This window comes from Chrysochloris asiatica, unplaced genomic scaffold (genome assembly GCF_000296735.1).
Source record: "Chrysochloris asiatica unplaced genomic scaffold, ChrAsi1.0 scaffold00010, whole genome shotgun sequence".
NCBI lineage: Eukaryota > Metazoa > Chordata > Mammalia > Afrosoricida > Chrysochloridae > Chrysochloris > Chrysochloris asiatica.
Window position 1 is genome coordinate 14,621,586 of NW_006408528.1, and position 20,620 is coordinate 14,642,205.

At 37.6% G+C, this 20,620-nt stretch overlaps 1 protein-coding gene across 1 annotated transcript in view; it reads left to right on the forward strand.

Moving 5' to 3' along the window:
• The window catches only part of HEPACAM2 (HEPACAM family member 2), a 57,174-nt gene that overhangs the window by 28,979 nt on the left and 7,575 nt on the right, over positions 1–20,620 (forward strand). Inside the window, exons 3-5 of the mRNA XM_006834293.1 lie at positions 1,921–2,217; positions 20,333–20,458; positions 20,549–20,573. Of these exons, the coding sequence (XP_006834356.1) occupies positions 1,921–2,217; positions 20,333–20,458; positions 20,549–20,573 (448 nt within the window). The remainder of the gene's footprint in view (positions 1–1,920; positions 2,218–20,332; positions 20,459–20,548; positions 20,574–20,620) is intronic.

Genomic DNA, 20,620 nt, shown 5'->3' on the forward strand with positions numbered 1-20,620 from the left:
AGTCTTCTTGTTGCTCCCATAACCAATGTTAGGCATTAAGATCTGGTCCTTATATCTCCATACCTTGTTGTCAATGCATCTGGGCTTGCTCCAGTTACCCTTCATTTTGACATAACGATCTGATTGGTGCCAGATGAAGTTCTTGATCCTCTTTTTGATGATCTTGGGCTTCACCAGGGTCTGAGGGCAGCCACGATGCGTGTTGAGACGGCAGCGCGCAAGAAGAGCAAGAGGAAGGTGAAGCGCAAGCTCTTTTTTATCTTTTTTTTTTTTTTTTTTATCAGAACCTTTGAGATTAGGCCATCAGTGAGTAAACCATTCATAACTTTATCCAATATAAAAATTCCTTGAGAAAATTATATAAAAGCTTCTTTTATCATACATTATACTACACTTAAGGAGCTCTGGTAGGGTAGTGGTTACGAATCGGGCTGTGAACCTTAAGGTCAGCAGTTCGAAACTACCAGCTGCTCTGCAGGAGAAAGATGAGGCTTTCTGCTCCCGTAAAGATTTACAGCCTCGGAAACCCTGTACAGGGTCGCTATGGGTCAGAACAGACCTGATGGCACATAACAACAGCAACAACCTCCTATGGTTGCTGTGACGATTAGATGTGTTCATCTGTATACGCACTTGAAGTGACTATTATTTTTTTTGTTGTTGTTATGTACTGTCAAAATGGTTCTGACTCATAGCAACCCTATATAGGGTTTCCAAGGAACAGCTGGTGGGTTTGAACTTCCAGCCTTGTGGTTCACAGTGCAGTGCTGATACTACAATGCCACACAAGGAGGCTACGTGGCAAATACTAAATAAATGTTAGTTATGATCAACTGGAAAACACACACTCATGCCTAAAGCCACAAGTTTTTTGAAAAAATAAACAATGAGAAAACCTATTAACTGGAGACTATTTTTTAGCCTCTTGATTTTTTTCTGTGGCCTCAAAAAGAAAGCAATGAGAAATGTGTTTTCATCTGCTGACAGCCCGCTGTCATAGAAATGGCAAAATGCTATGGAAATATTCCCATGTGAGGAAAACCACCTTGGGGAATCCAAAATTGAGTAATTTATTGATGATTAATGAGCATTTGCTATGAAAATGACAATGAAATGTATTTTTCTAAATGGAATCATAACTGTATCTGCTGCTGTTGCTGTGTGCCTTCCGGTCAGTTCCAGCTCATAATGACCCTGTTATGGTTGCTGAGGCTTTAAATCTTTACAGGAACACAAAGCCTCATCTTCCTACTGCAGAGCAACCGGTGGATTTTAACTGCTGGTTTTGTGGTTAGCAGCCCAACAAGTAGCCCCACTGCACAACCAGACAGAGCTCCTTAAACTTTCACAGGGAGGTAATTTTTTAATCTTTTAACTGTTAAAATATCATGAAAACATGGAACACATCTATTTGCATAAAGTTGTGTTCCATTTGAAACAAACCATGCCTATTATAAATGTTTTCATGACCGTTCCCAGCACTAAGAAGACAAACAAATAATACGAAAGCATGGCTGTCAAAGAGCAAATAGGGCCCATAATCTATTGTGCAAGTAGTTCCAAGTGCAATTATTCTTCCAGAAAGATTTTGTCTAGAAGATTACAGATTTACCAATACATTACCAAGAGTTTAGTATCACAATCGTGATGCCAGCGTCCACTAAACCGTCTACTACGTTTCAAGGTTTTTATTATTTCCAATAAATTCAGTCACATGTCATATAATGTCCATTTTCTTGGAGATCAAAATAACATTTGTTATACCCTCACCATTTTCTGGGAGTGTAAATAAGGACTTATTACATTATTCTATCATGAAAACTTGCAAAGAAAAACAAAATTCTTTTACTCTCTCCAGATTCAAAAATGATGTCATGAGTACTTATTTTGCTCCTCTCTGTCTTTTTCATATGAATTCAGATGGGCCCTACGGACTTCGAGTTAATTCTGATAAAGGACTAAAAGTAGGAGAAGTGTTCACTGTTGATCTGGGAGAAGCCATCCTGTTTGATTGTTCTGCTGACTCTTATCCCCCCAATACCTACTCCTGGATCCAGAGGGCTGACAATACAACATATGTCATTAAGCACGGGCCTCGCTTGGAAGTTGCATCTGAGAAAGTCGCTCAGAAACCAACTGACTATGTATGCTGTGCTTACAACAATGTAACTGGAAGACAAGATGAAACCCATTTCACAGTTATCATCACTTCTGTGGGTAAGTAGGACACAAAAGAAAGGGATCCCAATAAATCACAAATGTGTGCTGGGTTTGCCTTCCTTAATTTTATACTTAAAGCAAAGAGAAAAACATTGTTAGTTTATTCAGATACTTTAAATTAACTAAGCCATGGCTTCTTTGAGTAAGGGAATGTAAATCCAAAATGAAATGGAACGGAATTCAGCTGCTGGGAAACTCAGTGAATTCTAAATATACATGTTGTTGTTAAGTGCTATCAAGTCAGTTCCAACACACAGCGACCCTGTATAGGGTTTCCGAAGAGCAGCTGGTGAGCTTACCTTGCAGTTCAACCCAGCACATTACCCCTCAGTCTCACACCAGGACTCCAAATATATGTTAGAAATATATAATTTCTAACAGAAATATAAACAGATACCTTGGAACAACAACAACAAAAGAAATATAAACAGATTTCTGTTTTTATTTTACAAACAGCAATATATAAGAGAAGCAGGCTACCATTCAGAGACTGTAAGTGTACTGTTGTATTAGTAAATCTTGCTAAGTTTAAAGTAAATCTTCGTAAGTTTAAAGTCTGGATTTCCTTCTACCTATTTCATTCACCGTTCTCCTTTCATAGGCTCTCTTTCTTTGTTGAAATATCTGAAGTCTGTGGAAGTCCTCGGCACAGGTTTTAATGTCCTGGAAATTACAACAATTATTTTAAGTCTGTGAAAATTTACATTCTAGAGGGGACCAATTTTTATCTAGTTTTCAGAGAGGTCATCAATCCCTCCAAAACTAATAATCACTGCCCAAAATACTAGTATCTGCTAAATTTTGATCCTCCCAAGCCTTCCCTTCTATTTCTACCCATTCTCCTAGATGATTTTATTCATTCCCTTGGTTTCATGTCCACTACTTGTCTGTCAGTTTGCCATTCTGCGATGACTTGTGTGTGGCTTTGATGCTGGCATTTTAAATATCAGCAGGGTCACCCACAGGGACAGGTTTCAGTGTAACTTCCATACTAAGACAGACTAAGAAAAAAGCAAGTAGGAACATTCCTGATGGTAAGCCACTGAAACCCTTAAGAAATGCAGCAAAATGTCAGATAGAGTGCTAGAAGATGAGCCCCTCAGGTTGGAAGGCACTCAAAATACTACTGAGGAAGAGCTGCCTCCTCGAAGTAGAGCTGACCTTATGACATAGATGGAGCAAAGCTTTCAGGACCTTCATTTACTGATGGGGCACAACACAAAATGAGAAGAAACAACTGCAAACATCCATTAAGTAAGATACTGGAATGTATGAAGTATGAAGCTAGGAAAATTGGTAGTAAAAAATGAAATGGAACATGTTTCTTTTGCTGCTGCGGTTCCTGCTTCTACTACTGCTACTACGACCACTCTGTAGTCCTTGTTGGATTGTCCTCTGCACACAAAGACAATCCAAGTTTTACTTAGCAAAAGCCTGGAACTGATTGGAACAGGAGGTGGTATTTAGGATTCCTGTAGTGTAGTGGTTACAAATCGGGCTGTGAACAGCAAGGTCAGCAATTTGAAACTACCAGCTGTTCTGCAGGAGAAAGATGAGGCTTTCTGCTCCTGTAAAGGTTTCTAGCCTCAGAAACCCTGTACATACAGGGTCGCTATGAGTTGGAACCGACTCCACGGCACATAACCACAACCATAACTGTAGGATAAGGAGCTCTGGTCTCCTAGTGATTACCAATTAGGCAGTTCAAAAGTAAAGATTTACAGTAAAGATTTACAGCCTTGGAAACCCTATACAGGGTTGCTAGGAGTTGGAACCGATGCCACAGCACATAACCACCATAACTGTAAGATAAGCACTCAACTGCAAGATCAGTTTGAGCCTCAGGGTTGGCGGTTCAAACTCAACAGCCACTCCTTGGAAATCCTACACAGTGTCACTATGAGTTCTAACCAACTTGACTCTTTAGTCCTTGCTGGATTATCCTTTGCATACAAAGTCAATCCAATTTTTACTTAGCAAAAGCCAGGAACTGATTGGAACAGGAAGAGGTGTTTAAGGTTTCTATAATTGTAGGATAAGCACTCAATCGAAAGTTCAGTTTGAACTTCAAGGACAGCGGTTCAAACACACCAGCCACTCCTTGAAAACCCTATACAAGGTCACTGTGGGTTGGAACCGACTCAATGGCACTTAACAACAACAACGGAACTGGTGTTTCAGCAAGTTCACAAAGGTGTCATTCATTAATCCCTACTCCTTTATCGTTCTGGTGCATTGCACTGGGTTCATAGCATGTTGTTGTTGTTGTTAGGTGCCATGGATCCGGTACCAACTCATAGTGACCCTATGCACAGCAAAACGAAACATGACCCGATCCTGGGCCAACTTCACTACTGTTACCACACTTGAGTCCATCGATGCTGCCACTTAGCCAATCCATCTCATTGGGGATCTTTCTCTTTTTCTCAGACCCTCCACCTTATCAAACATGATATCCTTCTCCAGTGACTGGTCCCTCCTAACAATATATCCAAAGTATGAGCGACGAAGTTTGGCCATCATGGCCTCCAAAGAGTATTCTGACTGCACTTCTTCCAACACGGATCTGTTGGTTCTTTTAGCAGCCCATGGCACTTTCAATATTCTCCTCCAACACCATAACTCAAAAACATCAATTCTTCTACAGTTTTTCTTATTCACTGTCCAGCTTTCACATGCATATGAGGTTATTGAAAATACCATGGCTTGGATCAGGTGCACCTTTGTCCTTAAGCTGACATCTTTGCTCTTCAACACTTTAAAAAGGCCTTGTGCAGCAGATTTGCCTAATGCAATACGTTATTTGATTTCTTGACTGCTGCTTCCATGAGTGTTGATAGTTGATCCAAGAAGAATGAAGTCCTTGACCACTTCAATCTTTTCTCTGTTGATAAGAATGTTATTTATTGGTCCAGTGGTGAGGATTTTTGTTTTCTTTACATTGAGATGTAATCCATACCAAAGGCTGTGCTCTTTAATCTTCATCTGTATTTGTTTTAAGTCCTCTTCACTTTCAGCAAGCAAGATTGTATCATCTGCATATCGTAGGCTGTTAATGAATCTTCCTCCAATCCTGATGCCACATTGTTCTTCATATAACCCAGCTTCTCGGATTATTTGCTCAGCATACAGGTTGAATAAGTATGGTGAAAGAAGACAATCTTGTCACAAATGTTTCTTAATTTTAAACCATTCAGTGTTCCCATGTCTGTTTGAACAACTACCTCTTGGTCCAGGTACAGAGCACAATTAAGTGTTCCGGATTACTCATACTTCGCAATGTTGTCCATAGCTTGTAATGATCCACACAATGCCTTTGCATAGTCAGTAAAGCACAGGTAACCAACTTTCTGATATTCTCTGCTTTCAGCTAAGACCCATCAGACATCAATATTGATATCCATTGTTCCACAGCCTCTTCTGAATCTGACTTGAACCTCTGGAAGTTCTCAGTCAAAATATGGTTGTACCGTCTCTGTATTACATTTAGTAAAACTTTACTCACATGGGATATCAAAGATTGTCCAATGATTTCCGCATTCCATTGTCACCTCTCTTTGGAATATGGATCTCTTCCAATCAGTCGGCCAGATAGTTGTCTTCTAAATTTCTTCGCAGAGATGAGTGACTGCCTTCAGTGCTGCCTCACTTTCTTGAAAGATTTCAATTTTTATTCCATCAATTCCTGGTGCCTTGTTCTTTGCCAATTCCTTCAATTCACCTTGGACTTCCTCCTTTATCATATGCTACCTCTTGAAACAGTTGAACATTAACCATTTCCTTTTGGTACAATGACTCTGTGTATTCCTTCCATCTTCTCTTGATGCTTTCTGCATCACTCAATAATTTGCCTAGAGAATCTTTCAATAATGAAAGTCAAGGCTTGAATTTTTTTTCTTCAGTTCCCCCAGCTTGAGAAATGTTGAGCGTGTTCTTCCTTTTTGGTTTTCTGATTCCAGATCTTTGCACATTTTGTTGTAATATTTGGCTTTATCTTCTCAAGCTGATCTTTGAAATTTTCTGTTTAGCTCTTGGACCTCCTCATTTCTTCCATTTGCTTTAACATCTCTATGCTGGAGAGCAAGTTTCAGTGTCTCTTCTGAAATCCATTTTGACCTTTTTCTTCTTTCTTGTCTTCTTAATGACTTTTTGTTTTCTTCATGTATGATGTTCTTGATGTCATCCCACAACTCTTCTGGTCTTCATTCTTTAGTGTTTAATATATCAAATCTGTTCTTCAGATGATCTCTAAATTCAGGGGGTATATATCCAAAGTCATATTTTGGCTCTCGTAGACTTGTTTTCATTTTCTTCAGCTTCAGTTTGAATTTGCATATGTGTAATTGATGGTATGTTCCACAGTCTGCCCCTGACCTTGTTTTGACTGATGATATGGAGCTTTTCCATCATCTCCTTCAGCAGATATAGTCAATTTGATTTCTATGTATTCCATCTGGTGAGGTCCATGTGTATAGCCATCTCTTATGCTGTCTAAGGAAGATATTTGAAATGAACAAATCATTGATTTTGCAGCATTCTTTCATGGGTTCTCCAGCATCATTTCTATCACCAAGGCCATATTTTCCAACTACTGATCCTTCCTCTTTGCTCCCAACCTTTGCATTCCAATCAACAGTAATGATCAATACAACTTGATTGCATTTTGATCAATTTCAGATTAAAGAAATTGGTAGAATTCTTCTGTTTCATCCTCACTGGCTTTAGTGGTTGGTGCATAAATCTGAATAATAGTGGTATTAATTGGGCTTCCCTGTAGACGCATGGATATTATCCTATCACAGACAGCATTGTACCTCATGACTGATCTGGATATGTTCTTTTAGACAACGAATGTAACACCATTCCTCTTCAATTTGTCATTTCCGGCATAGTAAACCATGTGGTTGTCAGATTCAAAATGGCCAATACCAGTCCATTTCAGCTCACTAATGCCTCAGTTATCGATGTTTATGCATTCCTTTTCATTTTTGACAACTTCAATTTTCCCAGATTCATATTTTGTACATTCCATGTTCTGATTTTCAATGGATGTTTACAGCTATTTCTCTTCATTTTGAGTTGTGTCCCATCAGCAAATGAAGGTTCCAAGGGCTTTTCTCCCATGGGCTTTACTCCATTTGTGTCATCACGGTCAACTCTACTTTGAGGAAGCAGCTCTTCCCCAGTCACATTTTGAGTGACTTCCAACCTTAGGGGCTCATTTTCCAGTACTATATCTGGCAGGGTTTCTCTCCTATTCATAAGGTTTTCAGTGACTAAATGTTCAGCAGTAGTTCGCGTATCCTTCTTCCTACTCTGTCTTTGTATGGAAACTCATCTGAAACACGTCCACCATGGGTGACACTGCTGATATTTAAAATACTCGTGGCATAGCTTTCAGAATCACAGTAACTCACAAGCCACCACAGTATGACAAACTGACAGACGAGTGGTGGGTTCATAGCATAGCACAGAGAAGTTCAATACATGTGTTGCATAAATGAAGCAAGAATATATTCCTTTTTAACCTTTAGGCTGAATTTTTCAGTATGCAACCCTTGGACCACCTAACATCACATTCACCTGGCAAAGTCTTAAAATATATAGTTTCATTAAGACATTTCAAACATACTGGATTAGGGTCCTGAAAATCTGAATGTTTATGAAGCAGTGACAACCACTTTTTTTTTAGAGTTGTTTGATTTTTTTTTTCATAGATTTTTTTCATTTCTTTAAAAGCTCTTAAGGAGTCATAAAGAATTATAAGACCATCACAGATGTTTAGGTTAATGAGGAGATATATTGTGGCTGTGGCTTTTCTTGAAGTCCAGGGTATACAGAATTGTAAAAGTGTCTCAGTATATTGGAGATTTTAGACTGGAATGGTATAGACACTGTCTAGAATAGTACTTTCTAATAGAAATGCTTTACATTTGCGGTGTCCAATCTGGAAGTCACTGGCCTAATTTGGTTATTAACTTATAAAATGTGGTTATACAACTGAGGGAATAAAATTTTAATTTTCTTTCAATTTAATTCATTTTCATTTAAATTTAAGTAGGTACTTATGTCTTATGACTACTCTATTGGATGACACAGCTCTAGAATTTTCACCTTAATTATGCTTTGTTAGGGCAGTAGATAATATTCCCCTTGTAGGCCCCAAATATATGTGTATTAAGGGTGATACAAATTATGAACTTATCAATTTATTATAGAGCACCATTTATGGGCCAACTACTGTGGTTGTTGCTGTTCAGTGCCATCAAGTCACTTCTGACTCTAAGCAACCCTGCATAAGGTTTCCAAAGAATGAATAGTAAGTTTGAATTGCTGACCTTGTGGTCCAAAAGGTCCTTTTGGTCCAGTGCTTATCCTACAGCTCCACATCAGGACTCCAGTTACTGCAGTCGGCACTGAGAATACCGTACGAGAAAAAGATAATCCATGCTAACAGGGTGCTCACAACCTGGTATGAGTAGCAGACATGTAACCAACCACTCAGATGTGTCCTTTGTTTTCTAGTTTACTAAAATTTTAATAGACATGACCAGTTATTCATCTGATTAGCTCACCAAAGCATAATTTTAAAGTAAGTCATAATTAAGCATATAAAATATTTAGGAGCAGCCTAGATACCATCTAGACACCTTCCTCTTACTCACTGCAAGTGAAGAAATGGCTGTAATACATAGAAGTGTGCCACAGCCACACCATTCACACCACATAAACTTTCTCCACTAGTATTTAGCCAATATTTGAAGCCACGAATATTTAATTAAGATTTTATTACCACAGTTGAGAGACAACTACAGTCTTAGAGACAATTGGCTTTTGCATAATCTAAAAAACCTGTTTGACTTGTACAAAGTCCAGGCTATTTGTTGTTATAGTAAATAAGAACAGGTGCTTATTTTTTCAGAGTTGTCATTTGTGACCTCTCTGGTTTCTATGGCTATTTTATCATCTCTCAAAAATCTACAAAACATCGATTCGACTGCAGCAAAATACTAAAATTAATAATATTGATGTGTTTTGTTAAATATTTGATTCTCTTAAATTTTTCCAAATGAATGGATCTTGTAATTCAGATGAAGTAACCAACCACCAGATACATGAGCCTTGGTTTGTAGCTATCAATTGAGCATATCATGGCAATTCATTCTAATGAAAAATCCACTTAGATCTGTGGAGAATTTTAAATAATTGGGAGCTTAAAATAAGCCATTGAGATGTTTCTAAAACCAAGTTGGTGCTTGGTGTAACTAAATCCAAGTTGTAAGAAATAGATGAACCTCTTTGTTTTTAATGAGACATGGAACATGTCTAACCAAAATGTATCAGCAATAAAATGTGGAGGGCAAAGGAAAAAGGAGTCACAAGCATGGAAAGAAAATGACAGGGTCAGGGAATGATCAAGGTTTACGTGGGGCTTGTGGTGGGAAGAGGATGGCTAGAGAATGTGACAAGGTATTCCATTTTTGCTGCCTGTGTAAGACCAGACCAGCTGGTGCCTTCCTTCCACCTCCCTGGCTATGAGTCATATCTAATTTGTGCTCTATCTCAGTGGAGAGAGCCTAAAGGAAATAAAACAATGGGCAAGATCAGACAGCTAGAAAGGGATTAAATAATATTTGAATGCAAAGCCCATGTTTTCAACCATAACACAAACTGCCCCCCTTAATGTAACTGAAAATATTGATGGGACCATGGTCTTTCTAAAATATATGAATAGTATCATACACATTTTGTCATCATTGTTGTTAAGTGCTTATGCTATGTACAAAGAGATACTTCTTGCTTTCTATGACATGTATAATCTCATATTAATTATCAATTATTAAATATATGTACCTAAAACTTATACCTGTAATACATGTTTCGAGGAGAGAACAGCTATTAAAATACAAATTGGTATTTATGTTGTAAAAAAAAAAAAATTTATTGCCTTAATTAAGGCCACCCCTGCCATCCAACCACCCAATTCCTTAAAGAGATATCCTGTGGTACAATGGTTAAAGCATTTGTCTGCTAAGATGAGGCAGTCTGAATCCTATAAAACTCTACAATCTTATAAACCCTGTCAGGCAGTCTGACTCTGTCCTGTAGTGTCACTATGAGTCAGAATTGATGCAATGGCAATTAATTTGGTTGGGTTCCTTTAAGACAACTGTTCCTACTTTGAAGTCTTATTGTTGTTGTTAAGTGCTGTTGAGTTGGTTCTGACTCATAGCAACCCTGTATAGGATTTCTGAGGAGTGGCTGGTGAGCTTGTGCCGCCGACTTTGCAGACCAGTGTATTAAAACACAGCGCCACACCAGGAAGTGTTAACTGGGCCTAAATCACTATTGTGGTATACATAAAATAAAAAATATTTATGGAAATGGAAGAATCTGATCAGAATTCTAATATTCACATTTAATATAGGCATTCTAATGTATAAAGTAAATCCTCACCACTGGACCAATAAACAACATTCTTATCAACAGAGAAAAGATTGAAGTGGTCAAGGACTTCATTCTTCTTGGACCAACTGTCAACACTCATGGAAATAGCAGTCAAGAAATCAAATAACGTATTGCATTAGGCAAATCTGCTGCACAAGGCCTTTTTTAAAGTGTTGAAGAGCAAAGATGTCAGCTAGAAGACTGAGGTGCACCTGACCCAAGCTATGGTATTTTCAGTAACCTCATATACATATGAAAGTTGGACAGTGAAAAAGGAAGACCATAAAAGAATTTATGCTTTTGAGTTATGGTGTTGGAGGAGAATATTGAGAGTGCCATGGGCTGCCAAAAGAACCAACAGATATGTGTTGGAAGATGTGCAGTCAGAGTGCTCCTTAGAGGCAAGGATGGCCAACCTTCATCTCTCATACTTTGGACATATTGTCAGGAGGGACCAATTGCTGGAGAAGGAGATCATATTTGGTAAGGTGGAGGGTCAGAGAAAAAGAGGAAGACCCCCAGCAAGGTGAATTGTCCAAGTGGCAGCACCAACATACTCAAGCATGTCAATAATTGTGAGATGACTCAGCATTGGGTTGCTATGAGTCAGTACTGACTCGATGGCATCTATTAACAACAGCAATGTATAGAGTTCCGTATACCACATAACTTTCATCTGAGATTTTGCCATACTAGAAATGTTTGAGATTTGTCTGTGATTCTGAGAAATCTACCATTTTTAACATTTAATTATGTTTTACATTTTTTTCTTAACGACGAGAACAGGAAAGTTATCCAAGGCAGGAAAATTATTTTATGAATTTATTTTATCTACCTAGAGATTTTTCAAGTCACGATCTCTAGGAGTCATATTTCACATGGCAATAAGGATAGAAATGGAATTACAGCCATATATTTAGATCCTGACGTTCTAGATTACATCCCTTTGAGCATTTAACAAAGAAAAACTGACTGTCAGGTGGGGTTCTGAGAGAATGTTAAATAGCACATCCCTCCTTAGGGATATGCATCTACTGCCAGAATCGGAGAACAGATTGGATGGGCGAGACCTCAGGACTTCTTTCTAATCTAGAAACACATGAAACATCTATTGGATAGCATATGGCTGTCCTGTTTAGGGTGCGATCTCATAGACAGCAGGGTTCCGATTCCATGGATACCACACCTCTTGCCCATATTTGCACTTAACTTTTTATTTCATTTTATTTGTTTGCCTAAGGAGAGGAAAATAGCATTTGCACTAGGGATTCGGTAAATAATCCAGTCATGTTTAAATAATGGGAGAGAATGGCATGCTGTATTCTAAAGGATAGTCAACTCCCTGAAAGGAGATAGCAGCAAGCTCTTTCAATTGTGCAGAACTACATTGTTGTTGTTCAGTGCCATCGAATCTGTTCTGACTCATAGCAACCCTGTATAAGGTTTCCAAGAAGAGGCTGGTGAATTTGAACAACCAACCTTGCGGTTCAACCTGACCTTGTGGGTCCAGTGCTTATCTGTCAGGGCCATACCAGGACTCCCGAACTGCATTACGGATGCTTATACATTCTCGGAGAAAGATGAGGCTTTCCTCTCCCTTAAAGATTTACACCCTCGGAAACCCTGTACAGGGTCGCTATGGGTCGGAACCGACTCGACGGCACTTAACAACAACAACAACATACATTCTCGGAAGGAGCTTTGGTAACGTAGTGGTTACGAATCGGACTGTGAACCGCAAGGTCAGCAGTTTGAAATTACCAGCTGTTCCGCCAGAGAAAAGTGAGACATTCTGCTCCCGTAAAGATTTACAGCCTCGGAAACCCTGTACAGGGTCGCTATGGGTCGGAACCGACTCCGTGGCACACAACAACAACAACAACATACATTCTCGGTGGCAGAATGGTCAGAGTGTTCTTGCTCTCATATTTTGAATTTAAGGTTCAAGAAGTGTATCTCTCCAAAATATCCTTGCCTAGAGGTGAGACCATAGCAACTAAGTCTTTTGATTTAGTTTTTGACACATTTGGCATTTTTTATTTTGTGATAAGGAAGGACCAAATTTCAAATATTGACCTGATGTGCTCTGTGATAGAAAAACAATGTTGAGAGTCAGAAAGCCAGAATATTCTAGAGAAGAAACAGGATGAGTAGAAAAGAGTATTTTCTCTGACAAAATGACTGTCCCTATCCCGCACTTTTGAGGGAAAAGCATTTGATCTTGGCTGAAGCCAAGACTTTGGGAGACAAGGACTGGTCACTACAGGTTACCTTCTGTAGGACAGAGACCAGCTTGAGAGACAAGAAGACAATAAGGAAGAAGAGGAGTCTAAAGAAATAAGGAAGGGATAGTGAAGGACAGAGTGGAACTCTCTCTGAGACAAAATGTGAAATTTAGGTCATTTTAGGGAATATATATTGAACGGGACAAAAGTTAACAATGAAAGAGGGGGAGGAGATGTTAGCTTATCTAGTATAAGACACCCAGACATTGTAAGATAAATCTAGTATCAGGCTTCAGAAGAAAGACAAGTACTTTGAAATAATTATTACCAGCATTATTTTAAAGTTTACTAGAAAAGAGTTTACTAGAAACTTCACGAAAAAGTTAGTTTTTCTGATGCTCACAGTACATCATGGCAAAGCACAGTATAAGAAATGGAATACAGTAAAGTAGCGCTGAATTTTTTAATTAATTTATTTATTTTTGCAGGGCGGGATTGTTGAATTTTGATTAAAGTAGTCTGGCATTTAAGAAGTGAACACATTGGAACATATGAAATCTGGTGTTATGAAAGGTTAAAGAAAATACAGAATGCTTAGAAGCCTACCTACCAACTGCACAGATTGTGCTGAATCATGCATTCGCAGGAAAATTTAATGAATTAAACTTGCAGTGAGAATCAACCTTTGTTCCCATCTCATTTCTAGGACTTCCCTAGATGTGACAAATATTTTATCTGAGACTATTTCTTTATCTGTAGCTATAAGCTTGCCTTCCAAACTTTTATTCTTGTTATGTTTACCGGTATGAAACAGCTATACCAAATAAATGGAAAGCATAGATGTACATACCATATTGCTCATTCATTGGATTTTGCATTATCTGGAAATTTCTCTAGTTAATTTTGATTTAAATATTGGATCTAAAATGATTAACTATAGAGAAGTTGCTTGCTAAAAGTAGCACTCAAGTCATATCTCTTTTTCAAACTTTTAAATTTTTTCGGGGGGAGGACTTAGAGTTAGAACTCTGAATAGGTCTAGGCTAGGTCTAGAATTTCATTTAGTGTTAAGGTTATGGTTAGAACTAGCATTAGTGTTTGGAGTTGGACAAGTTAAAAAAAATTTCATTTGGAAGTTCTATAACTACATGATTCCTTCTTTTTACTTTATGTATTTTTGTTGCTGCTGCTGTAAACTGGTACCTCTGGTTACCTATTTTCAGTCTTGTAGATTTGGTGTATTTTAGGTACTGGTAGTGTAGTAGTTATGAGTCCGGCTGCTAAGGTCAGCAGTTCGAAACTATGAGCCGTTCTGCTGAAGAAAAATGAGGCTTTCTGCTGCTCATTTACGACCTCAGAAATCCTATGCAGGGTGGCTATAAGTTGGAACTGACTCCATGGCACACCTCCACCATATCTGGGTTGACTTCTGGTGACATTGTCATGCATATTTTTGTCTGCTGGTGTTGATTCTCTGTCCAAAGAACTCCCATATCATTTTTTGTAAGGTTGATCTGGTTTTTACAAATTCTTTTAATTTCTGTTTATCTGGAAATGTCCTAATTTCACCAGCATATTTGATAGACAATTTTGCTGAGTATATGACTCTTGATTGGCAATTTATTTCTTTTAGAGTTTTGTATGTATCATCTCATTGTCTTCTTGCCTACATGGTTTCTGCTTAGAAGTCAGAACTTAGTCTTATCAGTTCTCCTTTGTAAGAAACTTTTGATTTTTACCTGAGTTACTCTTAAGATACTTTCCTTGTCTCTGGTTTTGAAAATTTTGATTAAATATGTCTTGGTAATTTTCTTTTGGGGTCTATCCTGTTTGGAGTTTGTTCAACTTCTTGAATACATATTTTCTCATCTTTCATGATATTAGGGAAATTTTCTTCCAACTCCTTTGATAATTTTCTGTACTCCCCCCCCTTCCTGTTCTGCAATTCCAATCACATGTAAAGTATTCCTCTTGATAGTGACCCACATAAATCTTAAGCTTTAAATTTTTTCTTCTTTTTTCTGATTGTTTCCCTATTATTGTTGCATGCCAGCTGTGACTCTTAGCAACCCTGCATAGGGTTTCTAAGGCTGTAAATCTTTGTGGGAGCAGAAAGCCTCAACTTTCTCCCTTGAAAGTGCTAGTGGGCTTGAACCACTGATCTTGTGATTCACAGTTCAGTGTTTATCCTACAAAGCCTCTGCGCTCCCCAAATAGGTATATTTGTTATTGTTGTTGTTGTGTGCTGTCAAGTCAGTTTTGACTCATCACAACCTTGTATGGGTTTCCAAGGAGCAGCTGGTGAGTTTGAACTTCCAACCTTGCAGTTACCAGTCTAATGCTTATCCTACTGTGCCACACGAGGACACTAGTGAGATATGGACACCATAGAATGGCCAACCATTCGACATTAGCATTTACCTAAGGTTAAAATTCAGAAGGGTTGGGAAAGGAGAAATGGAATTAAGACTCATAGGGAGGAAGTGTAATAAATGATGTTACATGGAGGAAATTGCAATCAGTGAGATGAAATGAAATATATAATTTGTTGAATGTAAAACTGATGATCTTCTCTGTAAACCTTCACTCAATTAACAATAAAAAGTTAAAAAATATATGCACTGTGTCTACAAAGCCCAGTTAATACAATTATTATTCAAATTTACATACCAACCACCAAAAGCAATAAAGAAAAAATTTAATAATGATTCCAATTTATCCAATTTGAAATTGATCAAACCTGCAATCAAGATATATTGATACTGGGTTTTGGAAAGTGAAAGTTGGAAACAAAGAAGAGCAATAGATGGAAAATATGGTCACAGTGATGAAAATTATGCTGGAAATTGCTTGATGGAATTTTTCAAAACCTATGACTTATTCATTGCAGCTACTTCTTTTCAAAAACATAAACAGTGCCGTGTAGCAAAAGGAGGGGAGTGATTGACTTTGCATTCCAGGAGTAGAGGTCCCTGGAACCATCAAGAGAAAAGAGCGGAGTGTGGGACCCTACCCAGAGAAGCAGTGACTTCAGAGGTGGAGGCAGAGACGATTTCATGGAAAGATGGAGCAGCTGGGGACTCTAGACCCAGAGAGGGAGAGGGGCTGTGTGCTGATGACCAGGGGGCAGGTTTTCAGGATATAACCTTTGGTTGGTTGATGATGCATGGAGGGGATTGTAATCATGGCAATGAAATGATATGCGACAGAATGAATGTAAAGCTAATGTTCTGCCATGTAAACTATCAAGTAATTCACAATAAAACATTAAAAAAAAAAAAAAACATAAACAGTAACTATACACATGGACATTGCCAGATGGAATCAAACTGACCACAACTATAAGAAGAGACAATGAAGAAGCTCCACATCATCAGCCAAACAAGGTCAGGAGTCAACTGTAGAACAGACCATTAATTGCTCATCTGCAAGTTCAGGCTAAAGCTGAAGAAAATTTAAACAAGTTGAGAAGATCCTAAATATGACCTTGAATATATTCATCTATTTAAAGACCATCTCAAGAACAGATCTGAAGCCTTGAACACTAATGACTGAAGACCACAAGAGTTGTAAGATGTCATCAAGAACATCATATCGGAAGAAAGCAAAAAGTCATCAAAAAGACAGGAAAAAAGGAAAAGACCAAAACATATGTCACAAGAAATACTTAAACTTGCTCCTCAACATAGAGAAGAGAAAACAACTGGGAAAATGATGAAGTAAAAGAGCTGAACAGAAAACTTCAAAAGGCAACTCGAGACGGCAATGCAAAGTTTATGATGAAATGTTCAAAAACTAGAGTTAGAAAACCAAAAGGGGATGATCACACTCACTATTTATCAAGCTGAAAGAACTGAAGAAAAAAAATAAGCCTTGAGTTGCAATATTGAGGGATTCGGACAAAATATTGAATGATGCAGAAAGCATCAAGAGAAGATTAAAGGAATACACATAGTCACTGTACCAAAAAGAATTAAGATTCAACCATTTCATGCAGAATTCTTCAATTTCATCATCACTGGATTTAGTGGTTGGTGTATTAATTTGAATAATAGTAGTATTGACTGATCTTCCTAGTAGGCTTATGGATATTATACTATCATAGACAGCATTATACTTCAAGATAGATCTTTACATGCTCTTTCTGATGATGAAACCACACTATTCCTCTTCAATTTGTCATTCCTGGCATAGTAAGCCATACGATTGTCAGATCCAAAATAGCCAATACCGGTCCATTTCAGCTCACTGATGCCTAGGATATCGATAATGATGTGTTACATTTCATTTATAACAACTTCCAATTCTCCTAGATTCATACTTCATACATTTTATATTTCAATTATTATTGGATGCTTACAGTTGTTTCTCTTCTTTATGAGTTGTGCTCCATTAGCAAATGAAGGTCTGGAAAGCTTTACTCCATTCATGTCATCATGGTCAACTCTACTTTGAAGAGGTAGCTCTTCCCCACTCATATATATTGAGTGCCTTACAATTTGAGGGGCTCTTCTTCCAGCACTATATCTGACAGCTATTCTTCCAGCCCTATATCTGACAATACTCTGGTGCTATTTGTAATATCGTCATCTTCCAGCACTATGTCTGACAATGTTCTGGTGTTATCCATAAAGTGTTCAGAAAGATGCTTACTTGTGTTTTATTGACTATACAAAGGTATAGATATGTAAATCAAAGACTACAGCTTTCAGTATGGATTGCAACTCAATGTAAAGAAAACAAAAATTCTCACAACTGGACTAAGAAATAACATCATGATAAATGGAGAAAAGACTGAAGTTGTCAAGAATTTCATTTTACTTGGATCCACAGCAATATTTATGGATAGCAGTCAAAAAATCAAACAACATTTTACATTGGACAAATCTGCTGTAGAAGACCTCTTCAAAGTGTTAAAGAGCAAAGATATCCACTTTGTGGATAATAACAAATTATGGTTAATGTTGCGAAAAATGGGAATTCCAAAATACCTAATTGAGCTAATGTGGAACCTGTACATAGACTAAAAGGCAGTCTTTTAAACAGAATATGGAGTTACTGCCTCGTTTAAAACCAGGAAAGGTGTATGTCAGGGTTGTATTATTTTATAATACTTACTGTATCTCTATGCTGAGCAAATAGTCCAGGAAGCTGGACTATATGAATAAGAACATGGCATCAATACTGGAGGAAGGCTCATCAACAGCTTGTCCTATGCAGATGACACAACTTTGCTTGCTGAAAGTGCCCAGGACTTGAAATACTTGCTGGTATAAATCAAAGACTACAGCCTTCAGTATGGATTGCAACTCAATGTAAAGAAAACAAAAAATCCTCACAACTGGACTAATAAATAACATCATGATAAATGGAGAAAAGACTGAAGTTGTCAAGAATTTCATTTTACTTGGATCCACAGCAATATTTATGGATAGCAGTTAAAAAATCAAACAACAAATTACATTGGACAAATCTGATGCAGAAGACCTCTTCAAAGTATTAAAGAGCAAAGATATCCGCTTTGAGAACTAAGGTGCACACGACCCAAGTCATGATATTTTCAATAGCCTCATATGCATGTGAAAGTTGTACAATGAATAAGGAAGACCATAGAAGAATCAATGCCTTTTAAGTATAGTGCTGGCAAAGAATATTGAAAGTACCATGGATTGCAAGAAGAACAAACCAATCTATCTTGAAAGAAGTATAGCCTGGGTGTGCCTTAGAAGTGAGGCTAGTAAGACTTTGTCTTATGTACTCTAGACTTGTTATCAGGAGGGACCACTCCCTGGAGAAGGACATCATGCTTGGTTAAGAGGGTCAGCAGAACAGAGGAAGACCACCAATGAGATGAATTGACACAGTGACTGTAACAATAGGCTCAAACAGCAACTGTGAGACTAACACAGTGTTTCATTCTGTTGTACATTTGATTGCTATGAGTTGGAAGCAACTCGATGGCATCTAACAACAACACATGCAATATTTTAATCAAGTGTTTCTTCTTTGTTGCTTTGCTTTTCTATCACTACCAAAATTTGTGAGGATGACATAGAACAAGGCAGTGTTTCATTCTGTTGTGCATCGGATTACTTTGAGTTGTAACCAACTAGACGGCTCATAACAACACTGTCAATATCTTAAGTGAGCACTCTATAAAGGGACTTCAAGAAGGTCCTGAAAAAATTCCTTTACTTTTTATTTCCATATTTCCATGAACTTTTTGAAGCCCCTTAGTATTTATTTTTATCTTGTTGACAACCACACCAGAGTATTGTTTCTCTCTGAATCCTTGTTTCAGGAGTAAATTGGACTAACCTTTGCTGAGCTTCCAAAATTGTACCACTAAAATGGTGGAGAATCTGCAAATTAGTCAAGTAAAGAACAAAAACATATGGGATGTTTATTCTAATGACAAAAAACTGTCAGGAGAAAGGTGAGACCAAACAGTTGACATAGCATCATATAGAGATAAAATGTGGTTTATTTGTTGTGGTTCCAATAGGCAAAAAAGAAGATATTTGGACTTAATGAATAGAAGAATTTCTGTTTCGTTTATACCTACTCTTCATTTATTGAGTGGTGGTGGTTATGTGCTGTGGAGTCAGTTCCGACCCACAGTGACCCTGTACAGGGTTCCGAGACTGTAAATCTTTACCGGAGCAGAAAGCCTCATCTTTCTCCGGCAGAACAGCTGGTAGTTTCGAACTGCTGACCTTGCGGCTCACAGCACAATTCGTAACCACTACGCTACCAGAGTATCTGGCTGTTTGTAAACACATATATGTTGTTGCTGTTGTTAAGTGACATCAAGTAGGTTCTGACTCATAACAGCCCAGTATAGCATTTCTGAGGATGTAAATCTTTGCAGGAGCAGAAAACTTCAACTTTCTCCTGAAGGGAAGCTGGTAGGCTTGAACCACTGACCTTTGGTTTACAGTCCAGTGCTTACCCTCCAGAGCCACTGTACTCTCACAATCAATATAAATTAACCAAATACTCCAACTAATGGACAAATGTTGTCAAAATGAACTTTTTAAAAATTGCTGCTTATAAGATACATATTTTATACGAGTATAAAAGGATACTAAAATATTAGAAGTAAAGGATGAAGAAATTAGCCAAAATAAAGCTGATGAGTTGTACTAATATCTACAAATTAGGCTTCAAGATAAGAAATATTCCTTTCGATAAAATAATGAGCATTTCAGCAGGCTGTTATAAAATTCTGAATTTTTATGCATCTAATAGCAAGCTCCAAAATATACCTAATAAACAGCAAAAATTGACAGAGAAAACTTTAAAATCCACAATCATAATGAGAGACATTAAAATCTTAGTGTCTGTCTCATTTAAGATAAACATAAGCAAATCGGACTGTATCATAATTCATTGACCTTTAAGAAAATGCCAATAATGTTTTTGTGCTGCTTATATAGGACTGGAGAAGCTTGCACAAAAAGGGAAATCATTGTCACCTTTAGCAAGTATAACTGGAATATCACTATTTTTGATCATATCCATGTGTCTTCTCTTCCTATGGAAAAAATATCAACCATACAAAGGTAAGTTAAAATTAGAAAAGAACAAAACAAGGTAGTTATATATATATATATACCAAAAAAGTAACTCTGATTTTTCTCTCTTGGTTTTAGTTATAAAACAGAAGCTAGAAGGCAGGTAATACATTTGTTTCTACAAAAATAATTTTTTCCTTGAACTCTTTT